Raw genomic sequence first — 14,638 nt, forward strand, 5'->3', positions numbered from 1 at the left:
ATACACAAAAATACCCCGACTGATATAAACCATACTCGTGAATACAACAATTTGCATCGTGCAAGGAATCGAACACGCGGCAAATGGACGTAAGGTTGAGTGACACAATTTGAGCATTGTATAATAAGTATATTTAGTTTGTCTTGTTAGCCTTAATTAATTATAAGTATTGCTGATACGATTGCCTTGGGGTATATAGGGAACTGTCCTATAAGGGGTACCACAAGACTCACGTGTACTAGTAGTATTTCTGATGAATATACGATCGTTGCCGTTTGCCATCACATGGAAGTTAGCTTGATTGCGATTAACGTTTAAAAACATAGAGCCGCTAAAAAGTATAATAGTATAATATACTGTTATAGAAATACGTAATAAAAGGATTTATAAAGGGATACATAATTTAATGGTAATGGTAGAGACAGTGAAGTGACATATATAGAATTTGTTTTATAGTTTTTGATTAGAGAACAAAAAGGAAAATTTATTACATTAATTTAAATATATTAATATTGGTTCACTCCACGAGTATACCAGAATGTTCGCCAGTAGGGAGAAATAGCGAGCTCTCGTAAGGCGGATGACATCTGCCTCTCACTATCACCACAGATAACATAATATTAGATACTATCACATAATGAACACGACCGTTCTGTCAAGAGCGTATCGAATAAGAAGAATATTAATATCAAAATAGTTCATCAACGTATACTCACTCTTGATAAATCCAAAATTGGTACATTTATATTCTCATCACACTGGCCAGGGAAGACTACAGGCTGATCTGGCACAGGGACAGGGAAATAGAAACATCCTTCTGCACTCTGATTAACAGGTTCATAGTATTGCTGATCCAATACAGAAATTTCATTGACTGTATTATTAATTCTTTCTTGTGATTCTTCTGACAGGGATTTCGTTTTACTCAATTTCCAACTGAACACTAGAATAACAAAATCAAATAATAACAATAACACACAAGCAAGATATACAAAATAGTTAACAAAATACAAAGTATTACTTTTACTTTTACAGGAAATTAAAACATTGTAATGAAATTAATGTTCATTTAAAAATTGAAAAAGAAGGTAAAGGTAGGAAGGTAGAAAGGTAAAATATAAATGAAATTGCAATCAGGCTGCAAAAGGCGCTTGGTAATACTGGCCACAAATAAAAACATGTGGCCACACATGTTTTTATTTGTGGCCATGTAAATTTCTAATACAGAATAAAAAAAACAATTGAAAATAAGAACTGGAATAAAAAGGACGCTTCGTATTTTTAACTATATAAAACAAGATAATTAATGATTTATTTAACATAATATAATTGTTTTTATGAAAATATGTATATTCTCCAGAGTGCGTGGCGACTAAACAATACAACACATCTGGACGTTCCTGAGCAAAGGTGAGTTTGTATTACATTGCTTACTTTGGGGTGTTCGGAGTGTGGAAGACGTTCTTCCAGGTCGAAATCGTATTTCTGCTTCCTTTTCCATTAATTATTTTCTTTTCAATAAATACAGTCCACTCTCTATTTTATATATTACTTTATAAGGATTCGTAATCCAAGATATAGTTTATATAGAAAGTGCATAAAGTTAATATTTTTTAATTATGCATATAAAATACATAACATCAATAAAAACCCACACACGCATAATAGTCTTTGATAATAGAACCTTAATAATGTTCAAACTTATATATGAAATTAATTATAAATTTGAACGTTTTATTAACATTTATAATTATAAAATAAAATTAATTTACTCGAACACGTTTAATGCATTAGGTATGCATGCATTAGGCAGTTGATTAAGTATGTTTCTTTTGACGGATTTGAATAAAATAATAACGTTTCCACACTTTTGTCTTAATTAATAATTATTTATTTGTTTTAATTTATTAAAACAAATAAATAATGAATTTTCTGTTAGTAATGGATTAATGTGATATCTTTGAACGAAGAGGGTGAAGTCTTTGCATATTTTTTAATAATTTTAGATTACTTTTTTTTATATAATACAATTGTTATTGTAACTTACCGTATCTTTGATTATCTTCGATATTAATACAGGAATACACAAGTGCGTAAGCGTCGTAATCAGTGTCCAATATCCAATAGTCTACAGATATAACGCCTGAAAGACCAGAAATTTGATATTTACTATTATGTAATATTAAATGGACAAAATGTGCGGAAATTAATAAATAGAAGACAGATAGGAAATAAAATTATGAATCACTCAGATTTTAGATAAGAAGAAGCATAAATTTTAAAAAAGATCTGCCTATATTTAATTTTTATATGAAACGAAATTATGCCATTCATATAAAGTTTAAAATAAAAAAAATAGCTAGAATATCACAATAAGATATGATAGTGAAATTAGAAGTTTATAGATATTAGAGTTATAATCCTTTTTAGAGAAACTAGAGGTCTAGAGTTAGGGCGTTTTCGTTAGGTAGGTTTGGTTATCGTAAATAGGGAATATTTGCCATCAGCGTTATTCCAGTTACCTAAAAATAATCTGACCGAGCCTTACCATTATCGACGGGGAGTGTAAGGTTGAATTTAGCTGGCTCATCAGGATCAGGTACAGAAGCAATTCCATTAATTGAATCCAAAGTTTGATTAATAACTTGAGTGTTAAATATACCGATTTCTCCACCAGGGCCGGCAGTATAATGTACGTTACTGCAGGTACCGGTTTGGAAATTGGCTGCATATGATTCTATATTATGCCACAATCCATAAAACTGTGAATTAAAGTGTATTTACTTGTATATATTCTTAAATAAGTAATTACTAGAAAATTAGTTGAACTGCATCATTGAATTTGGTTTTTATAAATTTAAAAATAAATGTATAGGTATGTGTTGTTTTTTGGAATAAAAAAATGCAGTTATCAACTCACCGGTTTTTGCATAACATAATTAGATTTAACAATCACCATCGTATGGATTTTTTGTCTAAGCGTGACTCTCAATATCTCCAGTTAAATATTCAATTAAAAAATTGCGCGAATAAAGGACTAGGTAATTTTCATATTTTTAAAAGTATTTGAAAGTTATTCAAGATATCTATGAATTTAATTTTAGCAAGAATCTCAACTCATGTTCAAGCGCAAACTTAAGCTTTGATTTATTTAACAAATACGTACTTTAGAAGAATCGAAATTAGCCATGACCGGAACATCACCACATCGTCCTCGGAACACAACGGGTTCTCCTGGGTTTGGTTCAGGATAATAGAAACAGTCATCATCATTTCTCGGTGTATCTTGGTAGTAAACGTTGTTGAGATCTAGTTGAGAGTTGATGTGTCTATCCACTGCTTCTTGAGAAGCAACAGAAAGTGTGGATGACCTGCTTAATATCCAACTGTAAACTAAAAGGAAAAGAATAAATCAACTTAAAGAATTATATTTTTGATATTGATGTTTTTATAGTATAATAGTTATACTCAATAAGTGATTACCGTCTACCATAAACTCCAACAACATAACAAGGAAATTGCAAGTGAGTTGTAAGTCTTTTAATAGGAATAAGTTCTTTTCTTGAAGGTTTCAATCGTCTCGTATTAGTTCGGAAACACTATTTCAGGAAGGTGATTCTACAAATTCTACTCCATTTAGTAGCAAAATGTCCAATAGGCTTAGTAAAAATCAATATCCCTTTCTAGTTTCTAGTGTTTGATAACAGGCAAATATTGTAAGGGACAGAAATAAAACAGTTTTCTAATTACCTCTCGATTGATCATCTGGCAAATTGTCACAACTATATAAGATCGCATAATCGTAGTCCGTATCTAGAATCCAAATCTCTCTTTCCAAATATTCTGCAAATATAGATAGAATAATAATAATTATTTAATTCAAATACAATTTTAGAAACTCTGCTCACGTACATAATTTATTAAGAATTCTAAATTACGTTGTGCTACTTGCCTGCTCTGTTTAATGTTGCAAAATATTGAATTTTCTTATTAGATAAATCAATTACACCAAAAAAATCTCATATGCATTCATCGTTGAATGTTATTGTTAGGCAAAAATAAGAGTAGTCAAGCACACAGTAGAGACCATAGCAAATAAAATATCCTTAAGAAGGGATAGTCCATAACATTAATTTTGAAACTATTTGAATTGACGAAGAGATAGTTAGGGATGTAATACCGATAAAATATGCATATAAAGATGTTATGTAAAGCGAATAATGTTTTATAAACTACTACTTATTATACAATCAATATCTATTCTATGATTTAGAAGTAGGGAAGCAGTGAGCAGAGTTATAGACACTAGTGGACGGTGACTTTGTTCTGTACTATGTATTTTGGAAGATTGTTCCTTGTTAAAATTAATGAGATATACGACATAATATTTAATGACATTCTTTTCTTTTTCTGTTAAATTCAACAATATGCTAATATTGTTTAAATAGATCTCATTATAATCGTATAATACATAGAATGGCCAGCATTGAGGAATGAGTGATTATAGTCTGTAGTATAGATGCTATTTACCTTCTGGTGAAATTTCTAAGAAGACATTCAACTTTCCACTGTTATTGTCGCCAATGACTGATGCGTTACCAGGTGTAGTGCCCAGAGCTTGATTAATTACGTAATTGTTCAGCACGTTCACCACACCGTCAACGATGGTATATTCAGTTCTAGCACAAGTACCGATCACGTGTTCTGAGTAGTAACTAGCTATTTCATGCCAAGGACCTAAAAACTATAAAAAGGTTGATTAAGTATCACTATCTGGTGTATATACAAAGATGGCAGTAACAGTGTCGAGAGATGTTGATAATGCTGTTGAAGATGACGACGGATATATTTCGAAATTGCGAAACAGCGCAATAATTTTTTTAGAAGTGCAAGTTTTTCTGCTCTGTCGGATTTCTATTACTTTGGACTACGTCGATCATGTAGGTAAGCATTTCTGCAAATATATTCGTTTCGGTTTCGAACATACCATGAATTCATTTTGAGTTAATTATATCTAACTTTTTCCAGGTATGTACTGTTGATTTAATGTATTAGATTGTAAACTGTTGGTCTTCTAATAACCAAATAAATACTCTGCATTAAAAATTTTAGTACTTTCAAATTTCGTTGGTAGGAATTAGTTTCTTGCAAGTATAAGTTTGTTTACGGATACTCCGTTTGAACAGCTATTATTTGATATGCTACATGCTATAAAGATTTCAAACGAACTATCGAATATCATTTGTCACCAAAACTGGTTTGCTTGATAAGAGAAGAAAAACTCGAATTAAATGATATACTCATAATTAGCACCCTAATAAGTATTGTAATAGGTTAACTATTCTTTTATAGGCATAAAGTTATGCTTACGTCAGTGCCTATGCCTAACAACAGAAAGATATTTGTTACAGATGATAGAATAACATATTTAAAACTTACCCTTTCGATGTCGAAGTTTGATACAACGGGTGTATTTTCATTGCATTTGAACGGTAATATAATAGGCTGACCAGGTAGAATCTCTGGTAACCGGTAACAAGCATAATCACTATGATCCACCAAGTCAAGATCATCGATAGTCAATTGCAATTGTGTTTGCAGTGTGTGATTAATCGCACTTAAAGCTGGACCTTGTAACGTCATGTTAAGTCGTTGATACTGCCAAATGTTTACTGTAAAAAGAAAAAAAATTGCGCTATCGTTTTGGAAATTTGGTGATAAAGATTATTTTATTGAAGCTACAGATATAGTAAAGGTATAAAAGACAACCGCAGTTTCACGTATTGTCTATCTGTATCTGTTTATCGCGTAAGGATCTCCTCAGTGTATAGTCGACCACACTGACTATAAGCAGCTTTGGGTGCCATTGGGCGAAGTGGAAGTAGCGCTAAGACGTTTCCTTCATGAAGTGTTTAATGGTAGACACACCGCGGTGGAGATAGGCGTTGCAAACGAACCACGGCGCGCCAGTAGCTCGACACAAGAACTTATTTTGTAAGATTTGTTGATGATGAATTTGACAAGGAGATCTGTGGTAGAAACTTACCTGCTCTTGTTGACTCATCTATAGTTTTACAGGTAACGACCAGTAAAAAAAACATGGATATAACATTTAAAACCAACACTTCCAAATCTGAAACATAAACAGATACAATGTAATAGGTTGTGTAATTTAATTTTTGAAAATTATTTATAAATAATTTTACATAGGTCTAACACTTAAATTAATATTGTTATTATTTCTAAATGTTGTATAATATTTGCTCTTATGCAGTACCACTGCGAATGACTGAAGTGTCATGCCTCTGTACCCTGTAATTTCACTGCTATACCTTATCCTTCAACTTACAAAATTCTTCTATCCATTTAAGTTATACTTGACAATTGCAATAATTGTGATAGATGTGCCAACGAAGATGATTTCATATAAAGTCTGGCTTAAGAAATAATTTATAAGCTACAATAAAAATCACTAATAAATGTCTGATGAAAGGAACACCATCATCTATGAGAACATTTCGTTAATGAAATAAATTAATAATTAATATAATAATTCTTTTATTGGAACTAAAAATATATAATATTTTACAAAGTAGGGTAGTGTAACAATAACAGTCACATTAGTAAATAATACTGTGTCGTGGCCATCAACGCCCACCTCCTTAAGACAGAGCGTTACGGTTCCAGTAGTATAACAATAAATTTATATAATAAAAAATAATAAAAAGCAAAGCAAAGGCATGCATGATTACGTTTACAACATAACTTTTAGGAAGATAAACAAGTTAAATTAAATACAAATTTCTTAGCCAATATTCACTAATTAGGTTACCTGTATGTAAAAATATTACGATGAAAAAAAAACTTAAGACGAACGAACGAATGCTATAATGTAATTTAATGTTTATGATTTGTAGTGAGCATAATTCGATTTGATGTGTTATTATATAGATCTGTAAGTATATGTATCTGTGTAAATATATGTTGGATGGTATGGATGTTAGTTTTTTTATATATATTCAAATGTATTTCAAACCTTTACGAGATTTTCAGTGTCGTCGTAATCTAATTTCTGAAGCCATTGAAACAACAATATTTTAGATTCGCGGAGTGTATGTGGATAAATGGAAACTACCTTATTAATTTTGTTATATAACACTGAACCAAGATATTGATATTGCCGTCGCACTACTGCAAGATTAGATGATTGAGTTGGACAAACTATACTAGGTCTACGTTTATTATGATGAAAGTTAGGGTTGAAAGCTATATCTGAATGTCTATGGAGTACGCTCCTGAATATGTATGTCTGTCTTACGGTCAGTACATTACAAAGGGAATACAATTCTTTAGTGGGATAATAAATAGGCTTCTTAATCATTACCTTTAGTACAGCTCTTTGGGATCTTTCCAATCGCAATAATAAGCATTTCCCTGATCCTCCCCAGGCCGAGAAGAGCTCGTTAAGAAATGTATTCATTAAATGTCGTTAATGAATACATTCTTAACGAGCTCGAAGTTTAATATATACTCGTATGTAGCAAACAGATTATCAGCACTGCAGGTTTATATGTAACTTTATATAGAGTTGGTTGGCTATTAAACTTTGCGGCACATATAGCTACCTCCATTTCTTACATTTATTTATTTATTCTTTTGCACACAAAATTGTATACATGGCGGACTTAATGCCTAATGGCATTCTTTACCAGACCAGTACATTACAAAGGGAATACAATTCTTTAGTGGGATAATAAATAGGCTTCTTAATCATTACCTTTAGTACAGCTCTTTGGGATCTTTCCAATCGCAATAATAAGCATTTCCCTGATCCTCCCCAGGCCGAGAAGAGCTCGTTAAGAAATGTATTCATTAAATGTCGTTAATGAATACATTCTTAACGAGCTCGAAGTTTAATATATACTCGTATGTAGCAAACAGATTATCAGCACTGCAGGTTTATATGTAACTTTATATAGAGTTGGTTGGCTATTAAACTTTGCGGCACATATAGCTACCTCCATTTCTTACATTTATTTATTTATTCTTTTGCACACAAAATTGTATACATGGCGGACTTAATGCCTAATGGCATTCTTTACCAGACCACCGTCGCGTTGATCAGAGATAGTATGGCGGTGCGATTTAACAGGTATAAAATAGATTAATACAGAAAAATAATATATATAGATGTACATATATATAAACATACAATATGTATAATATACTTCTAAAATTATATAATTACATAAATAAGCAAAATATATGGTCTCATGGCATATATCTTCAGACAGTAGTTTGGCTGAATATTGTTACAGAAATTTCGAGTAGTGTTCAAGGATATTTTGAAGGTTTTAATTTATATGTTTATTTATTCTGTATTTATAATCTAGTCTTGATAGTACAACTATGAAATACCTTCATTAGCGTTGTCCCATTGTATCGTCGCATAATTATTATCTTGAGGAGTTACTATACCATTTTCTTCCACATTAAAATTATTCTGTACCGCCCTACTCAGGATTGTGGCTGTGTTACCGCTTTGTTCTTCGACTTCTATTGTCGGACAATCCTTGATATCGGCTCCTAATTGACGATGTAATTCCCATTCTCCTGAGATCTGTAAAAGATATGTCATAACAAAATCATACATTTATTTATATGTTGTCAATATTCACACGTTAGATAAAAAGTAAATTGATAAATCGCAATCGGGTTAGTTGGATGAATACGCTCTAATTGCACATATTAACATGTTGGTACTTGTTTTATTTTATGGTGTTGATGTTTTTTATTTAAACTTAGGTTTCAAGTTTTCAAATGACATATTCTTTTTATTTAAATGTTGTATACTTTTATTTAGAACAATGTTTGAATGTAGAGGTAGCACTTGAGTCGATTTAGTTGCTCACAAGTGTATATATAATGCAACAGTTGATATGACCATATTTTGCTGGGCCTATTTGTATCCAACGTGACCGTAGATTAATAAATACAGATATTTGCATTTTGCAGAGATCGAACCCGCGACTTTCGAAAGAAAGGTAGTGTGCTAAACATCAAACCGCTGCTACCGCTACTGCTACCAAGATAACCAATGGTAATTTTGTTTTGATTTACATACGTATATCAAAGATTTTATTTATCGTCGGATTATTTTTTTTAATATTATCATATCGTCATTGATAGTATTTTAATAAATGCAATAGCTTCTTTGAATCCTATCTCGTAACATACCACTACATATAAATACGAAGGTTCCATATATTAGTGAAGGTTAATGAATTTTGTTTTCGGCAGTTAAACTAATTAATTCTCATTTCATTAAATCGATTAAATTAATTAATTGTAATTATATTTAGGAACCTGATAGGATACTTATTACACGTGACTAATATTGGGCATTGTTTTATACAAAACAAGCAAATTCCCGCGACTTTATTTGATTTTTTTAGGTTGAAAGACATGAAGTGTAGTCCCTCCTTGTAATACCATCTATATTAAAAACAAATTTCATTACATTCTATTCAGTAATTAAAGAATTAAGAAAACTTAAGATACATATATTCAGACCTTCTGATTTATATTTACAAGGACTAGCGTCCCAGCGTTAGTTTCGCACGGTTGTAATCAAGGGGTATTATGTACATATGATTTACGAGACAGATAGACAGACATTATATATATATATATATATATATATATATATATATATATTTATATATATATATATATATATATAAATGTCTTTGTATATATATATCGCATTTATAATATTAGTAAGGATTTATTTATTTGTCATAATTGCCTGTGTTTATGAATGACACTCTCGATAGTCGCATTATATAAAACTCAAAAACTACATTATAAATATGATAAAATGAATATGTGAATTATACGGAAAACATCAACATTCAAGTAATATAAAAAACCGGTCACGTAAAAAAAAGTTCTGAAGTACACACATAAAATACATCGAATTGAATATGTCCTCCTCGTCAGCTCGTGACCACGGCTAGTGCAACCTAGTCGAAACGTCGAGAGAGGTAAATACCTTTATTTGCCATAAAATTATTCGTGTTAAGACCCGGTTAATAAATTATTATATTAAATTATTATATTACCTTGAGATATCTATATTATTTTTATTATATAAATATATAATTATATAAATATAATAAAAATATATATGGAGATACTATATATATTTTTAAGCAATACCTAAATTTATTACTGTCATTATTTAGACGTCACAAAGAAGACGGGATTTCACCCTTATCCGTATGTTTATATAAATTATTTCCTTTATATATACTTCTATATGTTACGTAGGTACATATTATACCTAATTAGTTGTATATTGCAAGTACCTAGTTATTATTTCTTTGTTGTAAAATTGTTTTTTTATTGCTTATCTATTATAGATATCCATTCCACATTTGTACTGCCGTACTAGTGATTATTAGTATAGCAGTTGTACTAGTATTTTTAATTTAGCCTTTCTTGTAAAATCTAGAATATTATGAAATGGCCAAATTTAGTTTGAAATATTTTCTGCACATAACGATCAAAAGTTGTTTTAATTACAAGTACCTACGACATTAAAGAATTAGCCAATGCGGTACCCCAGTTCTATCGTGATATTTTTAGGTTCACGGTAATTAGTATATATATAGTAATAATACATAATATTATAAAAGTTTGTGAGTTTGGATGGATGTTTGTTACTCTTTCACTCAAAAACTACTGAACAGGTTTTGATGAAACTTTACAGTAATATAGCTTATACATCAAAATAATATATAGGTTATAAATTTTACGCGGATGAAATCGCGGGCACGGCTAATATATACATATATTAGTTGAAATTTTATGAATTGTGAAATTATGTTTTAAGGAAAAAGGGTACTATTATTTGTTTTCATAAAATATTTAATTTCGGTAGAATTTACTTTAAGACAATTTGATTTGTTATCAGCAATTATTTCCTATAATAGAAACATATACTCGTATAACAATTTAAAATAATCCGAAAGATCTTTAAATTTATTTACTCAGCGAAATGTGCCCGTGAGTATGTCAAATATGAAATTGACGAAGATGCAAGAATCTTTTAAGAATCTCATTAAGCTTATTTCGATAAAATATTATTTGGTAAATAAAGAATAGAAGAGGGGATAGGGGAGATAACACACTATATTAAGCGGATCAAGAGAAAAGATGAAGTCGACGGAAAACCATAAGAAATGGCAAGAGTTCCACCGACAAGAGTGTGGCTCTTAAATTATGATTGAATTAACGTTATACGTTAGTACGTATATTTTCGATTTTGAACGATTTTGACAGCTACATTTGTTTTCTTAGCGAAATGTAAAATGTTTTGCATTGACGATCACAGCTAACAATGACAATGACTGCAACAAATGGGATTATATCCGTGAAGGTATGTTCTATCCTTAAAATATATATAGGTAATTACGTCTTCTAATGTCCATACGACTCCATTAATATCCTCACACTGGCCATTTTGCACAAATTCCGCCCAACATCCATATAATAGTTCAAATGAGACTATCACTAACACTATATTGTACTTCATCATAATAACATTATCACTAGTCCATCCACTGCACGAAGAAACTAATCAAATGACGATACATTATACATTTTATCATATATATATGCGAAGTTATCGATCAATTATATATCGCCGATATAAGATCGCAACTCGAAATATACAACAACGAAATCAAGTAAATAATTATATTCATAAATTCAATACCATAAGACGTTTTATGAATATAAATAACTATAAAGTTATAGTCCATAATAATTTGCGTTCTGTTTCTCTATTTTAAGGTAACAATTTTTTTTTAAGTAATTGTGGTCAATCATCGTCGCTTCATCCTTAATCCTTCTAATATGTTTTCCTCTTACATTCGTCCCTGTTCACAGTCATCTTGTGATTTACTGCCTTTCTTCTTTTTTTGGCCCTTATAACCAACTTTCCTCTGCCCTTATAACCATCCGCATTCATAGGTAGGTGTAACCATCGCCTATATACATACATGCACTTCACGGTCATCACGTTATCATGTGAAGCCCGTGACACCACTAATGTCATTTAGAACTAACATATTATATTATTAATAACCCAGGACCGAGGCCAGCATATTATGTCCACATATTCTTTAGTTTAATTTCATTGCATTTCCTTATCCCTTTAACCGAAACATATCTAACAAAGTAAGGAACCCGCCTTGCTTATTTTGTAGGCTTAAATAAGTACAACAGAGTTACCCAGGCAGAAGACTTTTACAAAGACTTCCTTGTTATGAATATACATGCCTACTAAAGACGTTAATTTAAAAGAGCAACACGCAAGTTTTCGCATTCTTCTTGTGATGAGTCTGCGTTCTATATGAGTGGTAGGTATAATAGAAAAATATGACTTTTCAAAAGTATTTATATTAAGTTTATTTAAATTAATATTATTTCTGCTTCTGACACACTGGAAAGCAAATAATAATAATAAAAATGACAAATAATATATCTATACTATATTCAATTTGTTCCACATAAAAATTTATGTTAATAGTAAAACAAAACAATAAAAAAATCATAAAAAATAGGCTTAGATATGGTAAAGTAAGAAAAACTAGAACTGAGAATTTCTTTTGTAGTCTATGTATAAAAGGGAATTACTCATTTTTATATCATAACTAATACTTGTATTTAGAACATTGTTTTGTACAAACAAAAGTTTTGCCTTGCACAAGTTTAAAATTTTGTAGGTAGTACTTATAATTAAATTGAATAGATTAAGAGATACGTAAGTAGATTCATTTAAAAAGTATTCATTGAATTTCAAGAATGGTTGATAAGGTATTACGTGTTGCCACGAAATGCAACAACACGAAATTATTATATTATTAATGTAATTTATAAGCTGGAAACGTCAGAGCATATTTGGATGATTTTGAATGTTAATTTTAAATTATTTATGTACACATTCAAGTTGAAGTAAATAAATTGAATAATAACAATAACTCTTTATTGTGCATAGGACAATAAGTACAAAACAAAAAAAAAATAGTATTTCTTTCATTTATAGCAATTTTTTTAATGTATGATGATGGAATGGAGAGCTCCCCTCCTGTGCTAACGGTTTATGCTGGCCAGACACCAGTCTAGGATAATAAGATAGCCATGAGGTCAGTTGATCGTGTTAAATTCACTAATAATTTCTCATGATGGTTTCCAGAGGGAACCGCGAGAAGGTCAACCTGACACAATGTACTATATTGCTACTAATGGGGTTATTAGTACACATTACTAACAATCCCCTCCTTTAGTTATATTTGGATATTCATATAAGGTAGTACTTTCATTTATAATAGATTCTCAAGGATATACATAGAAATAAGTTATCTGTATAAAGGTTAAGTTAATTTGCATTAAATACTTAATACTTAGCATTAGACAGGTCGTACTGGTTTGCTGTTTTATTGGTATATATCTTCATAACAATTATTTTACGGGGTAAACAGAAATAGTTAATAAAAAAAGTTTTTGATATGATAGACATATTTTTTCTTTATTACATTACTATGTAAACTTCTTATTATGTATAATTTAAACATATAAAAAGCCCCCTCTGCGTCTGTCTGTATGTTTGCTATAATCTCAAAAACTACTGAAATGTGGTTTTCAGGTGACTTTTATTCATCAACAAAGTTTCTTAGGAAGGTTTAAGTTTATAATTCATTAAAGTTTAGTGGAAATTGGTTGAAATTCTGAATTGGCGGATGGCCAAGTAGTCTGCTGGAGTTATGCTCTTTTAGTTGCCGAACAATTACATAAAATAAGAGCCTTGCATAATAAAAAGAGCCTTAATGATCTATCGGTTTAGCACACCGCTTTACTTCCGATAGTTGCGGGTTCAATTCCTCGCAAGGTATAAATTTGTATACATGAGTTGTGTCGGTCGGGGTGTTCTCTTTGTATATTATGTATGTAGTTACAAAAATGTATCTATTAACAGCCTAGTACCCATAACATACGCTCTACTTAGCTCGGGACTAGAAGGCCGACGGTCAGTGATATTGTTTATGAAAATTAATAGATTCCCCCTAGAACTAAAGTGGTTTTAAATTAGAGTCTAGATAACGTTGGTACGATAACTTCAATAGCAGGTCAGAAAATATCTGCGATCAAAAAAGTTGTAACAAATGTTATGACCACATAGAGAAGAAGCTTCTGAAGACGGATGATTAGGACTAAAAGCCTCTGAAGATTTATAGAAGAAGAGTAGAAAAGCTGACTCCAATTAGGATGGGATAGCGCCGTAAGAGAGTATTTATTCTTAAGTATATAATGTACTCTACATTTAAAAACAATCATGAAATAAGTTTAACGTTAAAAAAGGTGTCAACAAATATCTGGAGTTATTTGGTTATTAAATCTTTTCTTTGTTTATTAATTCTCTGTCCACCCAAAGGTAGTCACAAATTTTATTTGAGCACAACGCATTTTGTATCAGTTTATGTTAATATTTTAATTATTTTCTGTATTTAGAATAAAGGTTATATATAAAATATATAAATTACGATGGCTATCACGAAGCTATTTGATTATA

General features: G+C 30.6%; 1 protein-coding gene across 1 annotated transcript in view; it reads right to left on the minus strand.

The window, feature by feature from the left end:
* LOC131842848 (uncharacterized) overlaps positions 1–11,602 on the minus strand; it is a 32,802-nt gene extending 21,200 nt beyond the window's left edge. The window contains exons 1-10 of the mRNA XM_059191416.1: positions 11,480–11,602; positions 8,419–8,620; positions 6,047–6,133; positions 5,440–5,672; positions 4,531–4,744; positions 3,751–3,843; positions 3,167–3,393; positions 2,549–2,762; positions 2,048–2,143; positions 717–943 (exon numbers count right to left, since the gene is read on the minus strand). Of these exons, the coding sequence (XP_059047399.1) occupies positions 717–943; positions 2,048–2,143; positions 2,549–2,762; positions 3,167–3,393; positions 3,751–3,843; positions 4,531–4,744; positions 5,440–5,672; positions 6,047–6,133; positions 8,419–8,620; positions 11,480–11,602 (1,716 nt within the window). The remainder of the gene's footprint in view (positions 1–716; positions 944–2,047; positions 2,144–2,548; positions 2,763–3,166; positions 3,394–3,750; positions 3,844–4,530; positions 4,745–5,439; positions 5,673–6,046; positions 6,134–8,418; positions 8,621–11,479) is intronic.
* Positions 11,603–14,638: the final 3,036 nt, after the last annotated feature.

This window comes from Achroia grisella, unplaced genomic scaffold (assembly GCF_030625045.1).
Source record: "Achroia grisella isolate CSIRO2021 unplaced genomic scaffold, CSIRO_AGI_Agris_v1 utg1086, whole genome shotgun sequence".
NCBI classification, from domain to species: Eukaryota; Metazoa; Arthropoda; class Insecta; order Lepidoptera; family Pyralidae; genus Achroia; species Achroia grisella.